This window comes from Anomaloglossus baeobatrachus, chromosome 9 (genome assembly GCF_048569485.1).
Source record: "Anomaloglossus baeobatrachus isolate aAnoBae1 chromosome 9, aAnoBae1.hap1, whole genome shotgun sequence".
Lineage (NCBI taxonomy): Eukaryota > Metazoa > Chordata > Amphibia > Anura > Aromobatidae > Anomaloglossus > Anomaloglossus baeobatrachus.
The window spans coordinates 26,273,682-26,288,404 of record NC_134361.1 but is presented as its reverse complement, the minus strand read 5'-3'; the positions used below and the strand labels follow the sequence as shown (position 1 = coordinate 26,288,404).

Here is a 14,723-nt window from a genome sequence, read left to right as displayed (position 1 = left end):
CGAACCACGAACCGCGCTCAACTCTACCTATGACACATGCCCTTGCTTGTCTGGCAAAAAGTCCACTTAGCTGTGTGTGTGTCTGGGATTCGCTAACATCCCGGCTCGCCCCACTGCACGCGCGCTTAGGGGAAAAAAAAATAAATAATTGTCGATCGGCATTCTATCAGCATCACGGATCTAAACTGCGTCCCCCCCCCCCGCACACTATACGCTGAAATTTGATAATAGTGTGAATCACAGTGACTCACACTATTACAGTGAAAAGCCAGCTAGTAACTAGCTAGGCTTTTTGCTGATCGAGCCGTTCTCGAACGTAACTCAAGCTATCGAGCTTTTAGCAAAAAGCTTGCATTCGAGTTCGATCTCGAGCACCCCCCAAAATCACTCGAACATGAAATTGGCGAACCTCGAACATCGCTCATCTCTAGTCTTTTATACTGATAACCAGTTTAAACAGGTGCCATTACTACAGGTAATGAGTGGAGGACAGAAAAGCCTCTTAGGTCTGTGAGAGCCAGAAATCTTGCATATTTTTAGATGACTAAATACTTATTTTCTACCATAATTTGCAAAAACAATCTTGCCAAATCAGGCTAGGTGATTTTCTTGATTTGTTTTCTCATTTTGTCTCTCATAGTTGTGGTCTACCTATGATGTCAATTACAGGCCTCTCATCTTTTTAAGTGGGAGAACTTGCACAATTGGTGGCTGACTAAATACTTTTTTTCTCAACTGAATATATTTATGTACTGATAATGGTTCATATGCTGTGTATACAGTATGTACTGGTGATATACTTATGTACTGATGTTGAATTAGATGCTATATTAATATGTTTATTGTTTTATTTTTGTGTTCATGCACTGCACTGCATGGTGGTTCTGATGTTATATTAATGTACTGATGGTGATTCTGGTAATTTATTCATGTACTAATGTTGATACTTGTCATGATGTTTTTCTGTACTTCTGGTGATGTATTTCTGTACTGAGGAGGGTTCTGTATTCCTGCGCTTATATTTGTTCTGATCCTGTACACATGTAACAATCTGTAATTTGTACGTTTTTCTTGATACATGGCTATGTTAATAACGTGTTCCACCATCTGACAAGTTAAGGGTTACGAAATTTTTTTTTTTAAATGTTAGGACCATTTAAAGTGGTTGTTCAAGTTTGTGATAAAAGTCTGCAGTCAATCTATGAGACTGCAAAATTCTGAATTTGCACAACGTTTACACTGTGCACTGACACGATTCTCTGGTGCCTACAGTGAAAATTCCTGTATCCTGTATCCCAATGCATATGGAAACACAAACTGGTTCAAAATTGATAAAGGCACCTGACAAATCTGAATTTTGTTTACAGCATCCTTCACTATATATACATTGTCACAAAAGGTAATACACCCCTCACATTTTTGCAAATATTTTATTATATCTTTTCTTGGGGGGCAACAATGAAGATAAGACCATGTAGTCAGTGTACAGCTTGCATAACCATGTAAATTTGGTGTCCCCTTTAAATCACTCAACAGCCATTAATGTTTAAACTGCTGGCAACAAAAGTAAATACATTCACCAAGTGAAAATGGGCAAATTGTGCCCAATTAGATATTTTCCTTCCTAGGTGTCATGTGACTCATTAGTGTTACAAGGTCTCAGCTGTGAATGGGAGCCGGTATATTAAATTTTGTGTTGTCGCTCACACACTCTCTTATCGGTCACTGGAAGTTTAATATGGCTGCTCATTGCAAAGAATTCTTTGACGATCTGAAAAAAAAAATTGTTGCTCTACAACATAAACATGGTCTAGGCGATAAAAAGATTTCCAACACCCTGAAACTGAGCTGCAGCACAGTGGCCAAGACCATACCGCGGTTTAACAAGACAGGTTCCTCACCGAACAAAGAGTTGAAGTGCACGTGCTCAGCGTCATATTCCGAGGTCATCTTTTCAAAATAGATGTATAAGTGCTCCCAGCATTGCTGCAGAGGTTACAAGGGTGAGGGGGTGTCCGCCTGTCAGTGCTTAGACCATACACCACACACTGCATCAAATGTTGTCATCATGGTTGTCGTTTCAGTAAGAAGCCTCTTCTAAAGATGATGCACAAGAAAGCCCACAAATAGCTTGCTGAAGAAAAGCAGACTAAGGACATGGATTACTGGAACCCATGTCCTGTGGTCTGATGAGACGAAGATAAACTTACTTGGTTCAGGTGGTGTCCAGAATGTGTGGTGGCAACCAGGTGAGGAGGACAAAGACAAGTGTGGTCTGCCTACAGTCAGGCATGGTGGAGGGAGCGTCATGGTTCGCGGCTACATCATTGTTGACAGCTGTGGGGAGCTACAATTCATTGAGGGAACCATGACTGCAAACATTTACTGTGACATACTGAGGCAAAGCATGATCCCCTTTCTTCAAAAACTGGGCTGCAGGGCAGAATTCCAACATGGTACTGACCCCAAACACACCTCCAAGATGACCAGTGCCTTGCTAAAGAAACTGAGGGGAAAGGTGATAGACCTAAACCCTACTGAGCATCTGTTGAGCCTCCTGAAATGGAAGGTGAAGTAGTGCAAGGTCTCTCACATCTACCAGCAACATGATATCATTCTGGAGGATGGAAGAGGATCCCCGCAGTGGCTCCTGTGAAGCTCTAGCGAACTCCATGCCCAAGAGAGTTAAGGCAATGCTTGAAATTTGGGCACAATTTGGCCATTTTCACTTAAGGCTGCTTTACACGCTGCGATAACGTGACCGATATCGCTAGCGTGCGAACCCGCCTCCATCGGTTGTGCGACATGGGCAAATTGCTGCCCGTGGCGCACAACATCGCGCGGACCCGTCACACTACTTATCTGCCCTGCGATGTCACTGTAACCGGCGAACCGCCTCCTTTCTAAGGGGGCGGTTCGTTCAGCGTCACAGCAGTGTCACTGAACCGCCGCCCAATAGAAGCGGAGGGGCGGAGATGAGCGGGATGTAACATCCCGCCCACCTCCTTCCTTCCTCATTGCGGGCGGCCGCAGGTAAGGTGAGGTTCCTCGTTCCTGTGGTGTCACACGTAGCGATGTGTGCTGCCGCAGTAACGAGGAACTACATCGTACACCGAGCAGCAACGATATTCGAGAATGGACCCCCATGTCACCGATGAGTGATTTTGATCGGTTTTGCCACGATTCAAAATCGCTCATAGGTGTCACACGCAACGGCATCGTTAAAGCGACCGGATGTGCGTCACAAATTCCGTGACCCCAACGAGATCGCTTGAGCGATGTCGCAGCGTGTAAAGCGGCCTTAAGGAGTGTACTCACTTTTGATGCTGCCAAGGGTTTAGAGATTAATAACTATGTTGGGTTATTTAGAGGGCACCTAATTTACATGGTTATACCAGCTGCACACTGACACTGTACATTGTATCATAGGGGCAGATCTTCAGTGTTGTCCCATGAAAAGATATAATCAAATATTTACAAAAATGGGAGGGGTGTATTTATTTTTTTGAGATACTGTATGTAGAAAATGTCATAAGGAATACAGGCTTGGAAGAGCGAAAAGTCAGTGTATAGACCGGATGGTAGAACCATCAACAATCTATGAGCACGATGGCTCAGTGGTTAGCACTGCAGCCTTCCAGCGCTGGGGTCCTGGGTTCAAATCCCACTAAGGACACCATCTGCAAGGAGTTTTTATGTTCTCCCCGTGTTTGCGTGGGTTTCCTCTGGGTTCTCCGGTCTCCTCCTACACTCCAAAGACCTACAGATAGGGACTCCAGATTGTGAACCCCAATGGTGACAGCGGTGCATATAAAGTGTATGTAAAGTGCTGTGGAATTAATAGCGCTATATAAATGAATAAAAGTATTATTATTATATGCAGATAACATGACACTGGTGGCAGAAAACAGGAAGGATTTTGAGAAATGTATTTTGTGCCATATTTCTTGGCTCCAGGTTCGCCTGAAGTAAATGACACAAAGCATTTGGATGGAATGTGATTGTGGGCATGAACGATGTCTGGAATATCACAGACTTAACTCTCGCTACCAAATGCAGATTGGTCAATGCCATTTCCTTCTTAAGATCAATATCAATATATGGAAGTGAGACATGAACACTCAAGGTGGCTGCTCATAACAGAGATGCTAAGAAATACGGGTCACAAGGATGGCCGTCACGGTAGAGAGAACATGCAGGGCATCACATTCAGCAGTATGCGGTGTCAAGGTGGTGGTGGTGTGGTGACCACAGACAGAGGCAAGGAGGAAGAGGAGAGGACGCCTGCTTGGAGACCATGGAGTGCTGGAGCAGCGGTGGCAGTGGTGTCTGCACTGCCACCGTTGCTCCAGCACTCCATGGTCTCCAAGCAGGCGTCCTTTCCTCCTCTCCTCTTCCTCCTCGCCTCTGTCTGTGGTCACCACACCACCACCACCTTGACACCGCATAGTGCTGAATGTGATGCCCTGCATGTTCTCTCTACCCTGACGGCTGTCCTTGTGACCCGTATTTCTTAGCATCTCTGTTATGAGCAACTACCTTGAGAAAGGTCTAAAAGCCGAAACGTTGGTTGTTGCTATGTGTCAGGGTTCACTTTCTGCAGTTTGTCGATTGTAAATAAAAAACACTTGCATCCAAATACCTCTCTCCTTCCTTATTGAGTGCTCGGGTTTTTCACCTTTTTTAGTCATTGGAGAAAGTCATGCTTGGATCCAGTCAGTAGCAGAAGAAGAAGAGGATGACCAAGAACTCGCTAGATCGGGCACCATCAAGAGCAACATGGGAATGACCATTGGTGAACTGAAAGAAGCAACGTAGGATGGAACTGCCTGGTGAGCAATGATCCATAGAATGACCGCGAGTCATACTCCACTAAACAGATAAGAGGAGGACTATATGCAAGAGCTTTAACAGCATCTGTGCATCTTCTATGGAGGTATAAGAGGGCTTTTAAAGGGAACCTGTCACCTAGAATATGCGTTCTGACCTATCAGCAGACGCATGTGTGCCCTAATTACACCTCCCTACCCACCCTTGTGTTGTAAAATTGTATAATATGAAAGTAATAAAAAACATTTTATTACCTTCATATTTCCTATGTAAATTAGAGAGTTTATGGTCACAGGGGCGGCACCTTGCCCTATGGAGGTCTGCATACTTTCCGTGGTATCACGCGCCTGTGGGCGTGATACCATGAAGTCACATGAGTGACGTCACCCGTTGCTCATTCTGTCCTGCGTGCATTGTGGCAGGCTTCTTTTCCGGGTGTTCACGCGCCGGCTTCAGACGTGCACTGCGCATGCGCAGTACGCATCTGAAACTGACAAAGAGAACCCGGAAGAGAAGCCTGCCGCAATAATAAGTGTAAACGTGCGCAGGATAGAATGAGCGACGGGGACATCGCTCATGTGACTCCATGGTATCACGCCCACAGGGGCGTGATACCACGGAAAGTATGCAGACGCCCATAGGGCAAGGCGCCGCCCCTGTGACCATAAACTCTCTAATTTACATAGGAAATATGAAGGTAATAAAACATTTTTTATTACTTTCATATTATACAATTTACAGGGATACAATACACAGGGATGGGTAGGGAGGTGTAATTAGGGCACACATGTGTCTGCCGATAGGTCAGAACGCATATTCTACAGTCATGGCCAAAAGTTTTGAGAATGACACCAAAATGATATTTTCACATGATCTGTTGCCCTCTGGTCTTTAATTGTGTTTGTCTGATGTTTACATCACATACAGAAATATAATTGCAATCATATTATGAGTACCAAAAGGTTATATTGACAGTTAGAATGAGTTAATGCAGCAAGTCAATATTTGCAGTGTTGACCCTTCTTCTTCAGGACCTCTGCAATTCTCCCTGGCATGCTCTCAATCAACTTCTGGAGCAAATCCTGACTGATCGCTGTCCATTCTTGCATAAGCAATGCTTGTATTTTACCAGAATTTGTTGTTTTTTGTTTGTCCACCCGTCTCTTGATGATTGCCCACAAGTTCTCAATGGGATTAAGATCTGGGCAGTTTCCAGGCCATGGACCCAAAATCTCTATGTTTTGTTCCATGAGCCATTTAGTGATCACCTCTGCTTTATGGCAAGGTGCTTCATCATGCTGGAAAAGGCATTGTTGGGCGCCAAACTGCTCTTGGACAGTTGGGAGAAGTTGCTCTTGGAGGACATTCTGGTACCATTCTTTATTCATGGCTGTGTTTTTAGGCAAGACTGTGAGTGGTGCGATTCCCTTGGCTGAGAAGCAACCCCACACATGAATGGTTTCAGGATGCTTAACAGTTGGCATGAGACAAGACTGGTGGTAGCGCTCACCTCTTCTTCTCCTAATAAGCTGTTTTCCAGATGTCCCAAACAATCGAAAAGGGGATTCATCTGAGAAAATGACTTTACCCCAGTCCTCAGCAGTCCACTCCCTGTACCTTTTGCAGAATATCAGTCGGTCCATGATGTTTTTTCTGGAGAGAAGTGGCTTCTTTGCTGCCCTCCTTAAAACCAGGCCTTGCTCAAGCAGTCTCCGCCTCACAGTGCGTGCAGAAGCACTCACACCAGCCTGCTGCCATTGCTGAGCTAGCTCGGCACTGCTGGTAGTCCGATCCCGCAGCTGAAACAGTTTTAAGATACGGTCCTGGCGTTTGTTGGTCCTTCTTGGGCGCCCTGGAGCCTTTTAGCAACAATGGACGCTCTCTCCTTGAAGTTCTTGATGTTGTGATAGATTGTTGACTGAGGTGCAATCTTTGTAGCTGCGATACTCTTCCCTGTTAGGCCATTTTTGTGCAGAGCAATGATGGCTGCACATGTTTCTTTAGAAATAACCATGGTTAACTGAAGAGAAACAATGATACCAAGCACCAGCCTCCTTTTAAAGTGTCCAGTGGTGTCATTCTTACTTAATCATGACTGATTGATCGCCAGCCCTGTCATCATCAACACCCACACCTGTCTTAATGGACCAATCACTAAAACAATGCTAGCTGCTCCTTTTAAGGCAGGAATGCAATGATGTTGAAATGTGTTTTGGGGGTTAAAGTTCATTTTCTTAGCCAATATTGACTTTGCAAGTAATTGCTGTTAAGCTGATCACACTTTATGACATTCTGGAGTATATGCAAATTGCCATTAGAAAAACTTAAGCAGTAGACTTTGTACAAATTAATATTTGTAGCATTCTCAAAACTTTTGGCCATGACCGTAGGTGACAGGTTCCCTTTAAGGTTCAAGCTCCCAGGTGACCCTGTTATCTCTAAGCCAGTTATCTCCTGTCTTACATTGAGACCATCAGGTCAACTGCAAATTCTACACCAAACTCTCAGCAGAAGACCATCTTAACGGTCGGCAAACCACCAGCATGGTCATTGTCAGGTATTGCAGCTTACCCAAATTCAAGTAAATGAGGCTAAACTGCAATACCAGATATAATCACTAGATGATACTGTGGACAAAGCAGCAATTTTAATTCAAAACAGCAGTTTAAGAACAAAATGGCAGCAATCTCAGTAAGATTTCCATGTCCTAGTGGGTCACAGATTATGAGGAATATTTTCCTTTTTTTATAACATTAAATTAGACACTTTTTTCAGATGGAAGCATTTATTATTTGTGATTTGGTTATACAGATGAATGGCTACTCGATGGTGAGATGAGTAGAGATTTTCCATCTTCTCTGGCGAAATATACCAGACAGTTGAGGATTATTATGATGTCCTTCACTATGTCACTTGACATGCACTCAGTTATCATCTTGTTTAGGTATTGTGGGTCATTATTGGAGGAAAGATCTTTGGTTCTTGCATTTCTATCCTTTGTTATCCCATAGGTGTTGACCATGTACTCTGTAAAGTGTGGGTGCACTGCTGGGTTGTAGCCCAATTTCCTCAGCTCGTCCATGATGTGATTGTAGCGCTGGTAGAGCTCAGATCTTAATTTCTCATCGACTTTTCCGGTTGTTGGACTTGTGGTCACCTGTAATCATGAAATATACCTTTAATATATTGGGGTAATCACAATACGGCTTGTCTGTGGATAAAATTGGCAAATTTATTGACAGACACATTTCTAACTGCCCGGCTAAGCTTTTATAATTCACAGTGAAAACTCATTTTTTTCTCATCAGGTTCTGGAGAAGTCAGTGCTTTATGTAGATCGCTCCGCAGTGCCATTTTGTTTGAAGAACTCACACAGTGACCACTTTACTTTACGTAACAAAAAAATCTTCTTTTTTTCTATAATTTATGATGTAATTTTAGCTTTCTCACCTCTATAATCTTCTCCTTTATGTATGGTACTTGGTATCCATACAGCCGTTGTTGCTCCAGGAAGATGGCGCACAGAATCCGGCGGTCCAGTTGAAAGGCGATCTCTCCGACAATGCGCTGACATTTCTTCACTTTTTCAGGGTCTATAAAAGTTCAATAATAAAATTACGGTTTAGTGAAATCCTTAAAATGACATATACTGAGAATATAGATTTAAGAATTGTCACCTATTTGTGTGCCTGAATTGACCATTTTTGCTTCTTCTTTGAGGTCTAGAACAAATGAATAATATTAAAATGAGTTGTCTGTAATAAACATAAATGATAAAGCTCCCTTGATAATAACCATACACCAGGGATGAGATAAACAGGTATCAGTCATAGCCAGGGCTTGGAGCCAGAGGGCGCCCGACAGGTTCTCCTGCCCCAAAACTAGATCTATAAATCATAAGTGTTACATGGTAGGTAGGCATCCTCGTTATAGTTAATCCATGATAAACCCTGAATGATCAGATCTACCTAAACACTTCAGGTTCTACCTAAACAATTTTTCACCATTACAATAATGGTCCTGGCCAAATGCAATTTTTTTTGAAAAACTGGATCTTAAAAGTGGAGTAATATATGAAATATCAGGAATCAAGAGAATACAAAAGTAATAAATATATCTCACATTGATGTTCCAATATTTCTGTATTTTTCTTATTTTTCATGCCTAGAATACAAAAAATAGTAATCTGTATCTCTAGACATTCTGTATCCAGATTCTACCAATCGCTTTAGGAAACGTCAACATCAACCCATTAAAAATTCGGATTTGGTGGAAATCCCTTTGTGTTATCCCAGTCTTACCATTGTGGTCTTTCTTGTGTTGTCCTGGAGGTGTTATAATTTGAGCTTTTCTTTCATGGTCTTTCAAAACACAGCGAAGCTCCACGTTCTCCTGCATTAGCCCCATCATCTTGCGCAGCTGCGCATTCTCTGCTAGTAGACGTGAACTCTCCATGTTGAAGGCTTCTTCATCACAAGAATATATCTTACTATTCTCCATGTTGTTATTAATAGAAGCTCCTGAAAACGTCTTCACAGAAATTCTTCACCAGGCCAATGTCTGAGATGGAACACTGGGGAAACCTAATATTCTAAGTTCTGTGATGTCACCGGCAGCGTCACTGAGACCTGATAATGAGCTCATCGGTCATTGCAGCCAATAGGAATTCACCACATTGGAATAATATTTACATGAAAAAGAAAAAAGGCCAGCTTACCGGTAGTAGAGATCCCTCATGTAGCGTCTATGTCCTGTGAAGCCGCACGGAGCCGGGTGGATACCCTTCCAGCAGCAAATAGTGAAGCAGTTTCAAAATGTAAACCGAATGCAAGTGGACAAAAAAAAAAATTCCTTTAAAAAATTCTAAATGTTATTTGTTAATTTTATTAAAAAAAACACTATATTTGAATGGCTGGTAGAGAAACTAACAGGGTGTCCCAGACTATGCTACGCCTTCATTATGGTCTGTATTCTGAAAGCCACAAAAGCTCATCTACGTAAATCCTCAGATCACATGATCAATTCAAAATGGGAGTACATCCTTCTAATATCAGAGGCTAAAAGCAAACAGTTTCAAAAATAACTAGTTCCTTTTTGGCGAAAAATATATGTATAGTTGAATTTTGGGTTGTTTTTATAAATATGGACAAATATACTCGTAACTTACATGAGTTTACCAATACAAAAGAAAAAGGAGAGGAAAAAAAATAAAAACAATTCTTAATAATAATAAATGTATGAGAGTCTCCACAGGTAAACAGTATAGTCCATGCCACGGTTTCACCGATAGCACATTATCAAATCTTTTCTTTGTTTCAAACCTGTTGGGATCCGACTCTCCAAAGTAAATATCCAAAGCACACCTCCAAATTATACATGAACTATTTAGGGAAGAAGCCGGCAGCTGGTATTCTATCTGTAATGGAGGGGCCGCCCAGTTACCAGACCTCAACCCTATAGAGCTGTTGTGGAGCAGCTTGACCGTATGGTGCAAAAAAAGTGCTCATCAAGCCAATCCAACTTGTGGGGGGGGGGAAGCATGGGGCGAAATATCTCCAGATTACCTCCGCAAATTAACAGCTAGAATCCCAAAGGTCTGCAAAGCTGGGATTGCTCCAAATGAGCATTCTGTGGCGAAAGCAAAGTTTGAAGGAGAAAATTATTTCAAGAAAAAAAAAAATCATTATTTCTAACGTCATCAATGTCTGGACTATATTTTCTATTCATTATGCAACTCATTTGATAACTAAAAGTATGATTTTTCATGGAAAAGACAAAATTGTCTGGAGGACCCCAAACTTTTGAACTGTAGTGTATAATACACAGTGTGTCCACCCATATCCTGTCCACTGCTATTAACTTGAGAACGGCAGCAGCTATAGGCATAGAAGTGGTGTCTAGGTATAGTAAAGTAGCCATACGCTACGCAATGAAATCACCTATAGCGCCACCTGGTGGAAAACAACGGAGTTAGCATTTTTATCTCGAAAACAGAGCGAGATAGAGAAAAAAAGTGAATTACAAAGTTGTAGAGCATCATCAATACAATACGAATCGACACCTTGTGTACAGAAATGCTGTGATTAGAACGTGTAAAACTCACAAGGCTCCAGTAGCTATGAGGCTCTAAAACCTTAAAGAAGCCTTTAAGGTTCCTGGAGTTGCCAGCTACTGGGACATCTGGAAACTGTGAAGTCTTACTAGAGTTCACAGCCTCCAGATGTCTCAGCAGCTGTGAACTTCAGGAGTTAGAGTTAGACATTCAGAAGTTAGAGTCAGTTCAAAGGCGGGCAACTAGACTACTACATGGGATGGAAGGCCTCCCAGGTTGAAAAACCTGACAGGTTGAAAAAGTTAGATATGTTTAGCTTAGAAAAAAGACGTCTCAGAGAAGATCTCATTTATATGTATAAATACATGTGTGGTCAATATACAGGACTGGCACATGACTTATTTCTTCCAAAGACAATTCTAAGGACCAGAGGGCACTCACTGCGAGTGGAAGAAAAGCGATTCCAACAGCTAAATAGGAAATGGTTCTTTATAGTTAGAGCAGTCAGACTGTGGAATGCCGACCACAAGAGGTGGTAATGGCAGATACTATAACAGCTTTTAAAAAAGGGCTGGAGGATTTCCTCAGTACACAAAACATTGTTGGTTATAAATGACTTAGTGACCAAATGTAGAACTGGTGGAGGAAGGTTGAACTAGATGGACCTAGGTCTTTTTTTCAACCTAAGTAACTATGTAACTATGTAACCTTAAAAGCTTCCTTAAAGTCTCCTTTAAGGTTTCCGTGCCTCTAAGCCACTGGACTGTTGGATTGCTATGCTGCTGTGGCTCGCAGTCTGACAGTCTGACAATCCTGTAGTCAGGTCACCAGAGCTTCTGAGCTGCTCTCAGTGAACTCAGTTGAAATTGCTGCTGGACTGCCGGATTGCAGGACACGTCAGCACAGCAGTCTGGCAATCTGGCAGTGGGTTCAACTAAGTTCACTGAGGCAGTGAACTCTGGTGACTTAACTGACAGATTGGTGGACTGCTGTGCCACAGTTTATCGCAATCCAGCAGCAGAATCACCTATGGTCCCACTTGGTACTGATGTCATCACTTCTCACAACCGGGTCCCCCGTTGCCCTCAGTGTGTCCCACAAGCTGCAGTGATCAGTTGTGTTTTCCATCACTGCAGCTTCTGGATGAAGCATGAATGGGATCATCATGGGACGTCATGTGGATTATGTCGGACCTGCAAAGGTGTTTGTGGTGTTTATAAATTGGTGAAAGAGGATGTGTTTTTTTTTTGTTATTTAAAAAAACAAAAATTATGTTTGTGTTTTTTCTTTTTTTACTTCCAGGGTTGGTAATGAGGGGGGTCTCATAGACACCTCTCCATTACTAACCCAGGGCTTGATAGCAGCTGTGATTTTTTACATCTGCACCAGGACAATCGGGATGAACCAGGTAAAGGGCCACAATTGGCGCCTCTAGTGGTGGCTGCTATTTTTAGGCTGGGGAGGGCCCAACTGCCATGGACCTTCCCAGCTTGAGAATACCAGACCCCAGCAGTCTGCTTTACCGGTGCTGGTTATCACGAATAGGTGGGGGACTACACGTTTTTCTTTTTCCCACTGCGCCTGTCAATCACAGTAATGCCAGTAGCAAAGATAGCTACAGCATTACTGTGATTGGCAGGCAATCCCCGTATGTTTAGTGGCTGAAAAACAGCCTCTGGATATGCCGCCTCTCAGTTTTTGTATAGCTGTAACGTAAGAGGCGGTCATTTGGGGAGTTCTAAATATAGAGCGCACCACATGTCATTTCCTCAAGCGTCTCCTATATGTGGGAACACACTGGATAAGGAGGCTGCACGATATACATGAGGCATATCATATCCGGTTCCATGCACCTTACAGTGGAATGCACACCTTCTGATGCATGCTAGTGTGCCGCCCTGGCAAAACCAGGGTGTCACAGAGATCTGCATCCATCTTTATAGTGCAGATCTCACTCTCCCTTGGGGACTTTCCCACACAGATACACACCAGCCAATCAGGCCCTACTCACCCCCTCCCCAGGAAAAAGGAAGGGGGCGAGAAGAGCTTAGGAAGGGCAGAGCAGAGTTTGAGCTGTGGTCACTCTGCATGAGGAGAGAGGTCTGGAAGCAACTCCTGTGTGGAGCTAGGAAGACTGGCAGTAAGGGCCTCAGGAAGAGGCCAGCCGTTTGTGGGGACCCGAAGTGGACCAGGAGAGGGTAGTGGCCCCCCGGTGCCGACTGTCGGGACCCAGTCCGGACCTGTGTACGAAGCAGACACAGACCTCAGGCAGGAGAAGAGCACATGAATTACACACACAGGTGTGGGACCCATCCTCACAGCATCCATGGGCACCAGTTCCCAGCAAGTTGGTTAATTCCTGGACTCGTTTCAGTTATTGCTTTATACTGTGAGTACTCCTGCACCACCCGGTCCAAGCCGTAAACTGCACCAGTCACTCCCCAATCCCCTACACCGGGGTCCCAGGACATCAACACCCTACCCGTGGAGGGAAAATCACGACCTTGCTGCCCATCACCATCCCCGGCATCCTTTGACCAGCAGCGGCAGTGCTCCATCACCTCACCGCACACCACGGGTGGCGTCATGGATCATAGACTTACAAATTCCCCTTTACATAATTCTTTTTTTTGGTTGTGGAGCCTGGGATCACAGACCGGGTCACGCCACCGTGATAACTACAGAAGTGACCCCTTGGCCCGGATCTGAGTACCCCCTATCCCTGGGCGACACACTAGGTATGGGGCTTTTTCAACTTTAGTATTTAATGGCCTTTGGAAATCACAGCTGTATGGGTGGAGCATCTCATTAGTAAGACCTATTTAGAGGAAGCACAATACTGGCGTGGATATGGGCCACTTTGGGGATTGACACTGAAGGTGCAGCAACTCTACTTGTGGTATGTGTTTATTTTGTGTTACTGTTTGGGCCTAGGAAAAATATCCTGTTCTGATGCAGGTTTTATTTACAGCCGAATTTCAATGGCTATCATAGGACATTTGCTTTCGGTGTAATCTGTGTACATTTAGTATCCTGTTGATATGATACACAACAGATAGTGAGGTATATTATACTTTATTGTTTCTTTGTTTTTTTTTACCATCACATATTGTGCTTTTTACATTATATCCTTGTTTATTTTGCACGATATGGGAGATGTGGAACATTTTTTTTTAGCCAGGCTTGGCTGATTCTCACACGATTTCAATGGTGGTTGGACTCTCATCTGTTTTCAGCCAATGACTCTGGCAATTTAACTGGGCTATGTTGATTTTCTTGCAGGATTTAAGATGTGCTCATACCTTCAAATGTGCTGTCAGGTCAATTTACATATATATATATATGAGTGAGTAGTCTCCTGGATATCCTTATATGCTTATTTTATCTTATTCTTTCAGGGGTTCCTTAAATGTTATATGTCTTTCCAGGTTGTAAGCTATATGGGGAGTAAATACATCACCGGTTGGCTGCTACCACTAGAGATGAGCGAACCGGTCGCGGTTCGGCTAGAGTTCGGTTCGCCGAACGGAGGTCTCGTTCGAGTTCGGTTCGACGAACCACTCGAACTGCATAGGAAACAATGAGAGGCAATCACAAACACATAAAAACACCTAGAAAACACCCTCAAAGGTGTCCAAAAGGTGACAAACAACTCACAACACAACACAAACACATCGGAAAGTGACAAGGACATATACTCATGCAAAAACAAAAGAGCTGGACAAGGAAAAGAGGATGAGACACAGATATAGGCATGGCATGCCCTTCTAAAATCATGTAAAACACCGCAAGGTGACTCCAAGCGGAGTCTCCCTTTTTTCCAAAAATTGGGCCACACACA

The 14,723-nt window shown here is 43.3% G+C and overlaps 1 protein-coding gene across 3 annotated transcripts; it reads right to left on the bottom strand.

The window, feature by feature from the left end:
* Window positions 1-7,606: 7,606 nt before the first annotated feature.
* Window positions 7,607-9,378, bottom strand: LOC142250341 (speriolin-like). 3 transcript variants are annotated; one of them, XM_075322488.1, is made up of 5 exons: window positions 9,132-9,378; window positions 8,953-8,994; window positions 8,508-8,552; window positions 8,281-8,423; window positions 7,607-7,987 (listed from the first exon to the last, which is right to left on the bottom strand). In XM_075322488.1, the coding sequence occupies exons 1-5, from the start codon at window positions 9,328-9,330 to the stop codon at window positions 7,634-7,636; spliced, it is 783 nt and encodes a 260-aa protein (XP_075178603.1). In that variant the 5' UTR covers window positions 9,331-9,378; the 3' UTR covers window positions 7,607-7,633. The 3 variants fall into 3 exon arrangements, with proteins under 3 accessions (XP_075178603.1, XP_075178604.1, XP_075178605.1); XM_075322489.1 differs by lacking the exon at window positions 8,953-8,994; XM_075322490.1 differs by lacking the exons at window positions 8,508-8,552; window positions 8,953-8,994.
* Between the last annotated feature and the right edge of the window lie 5,345 nt (window positions 9,379-14,723).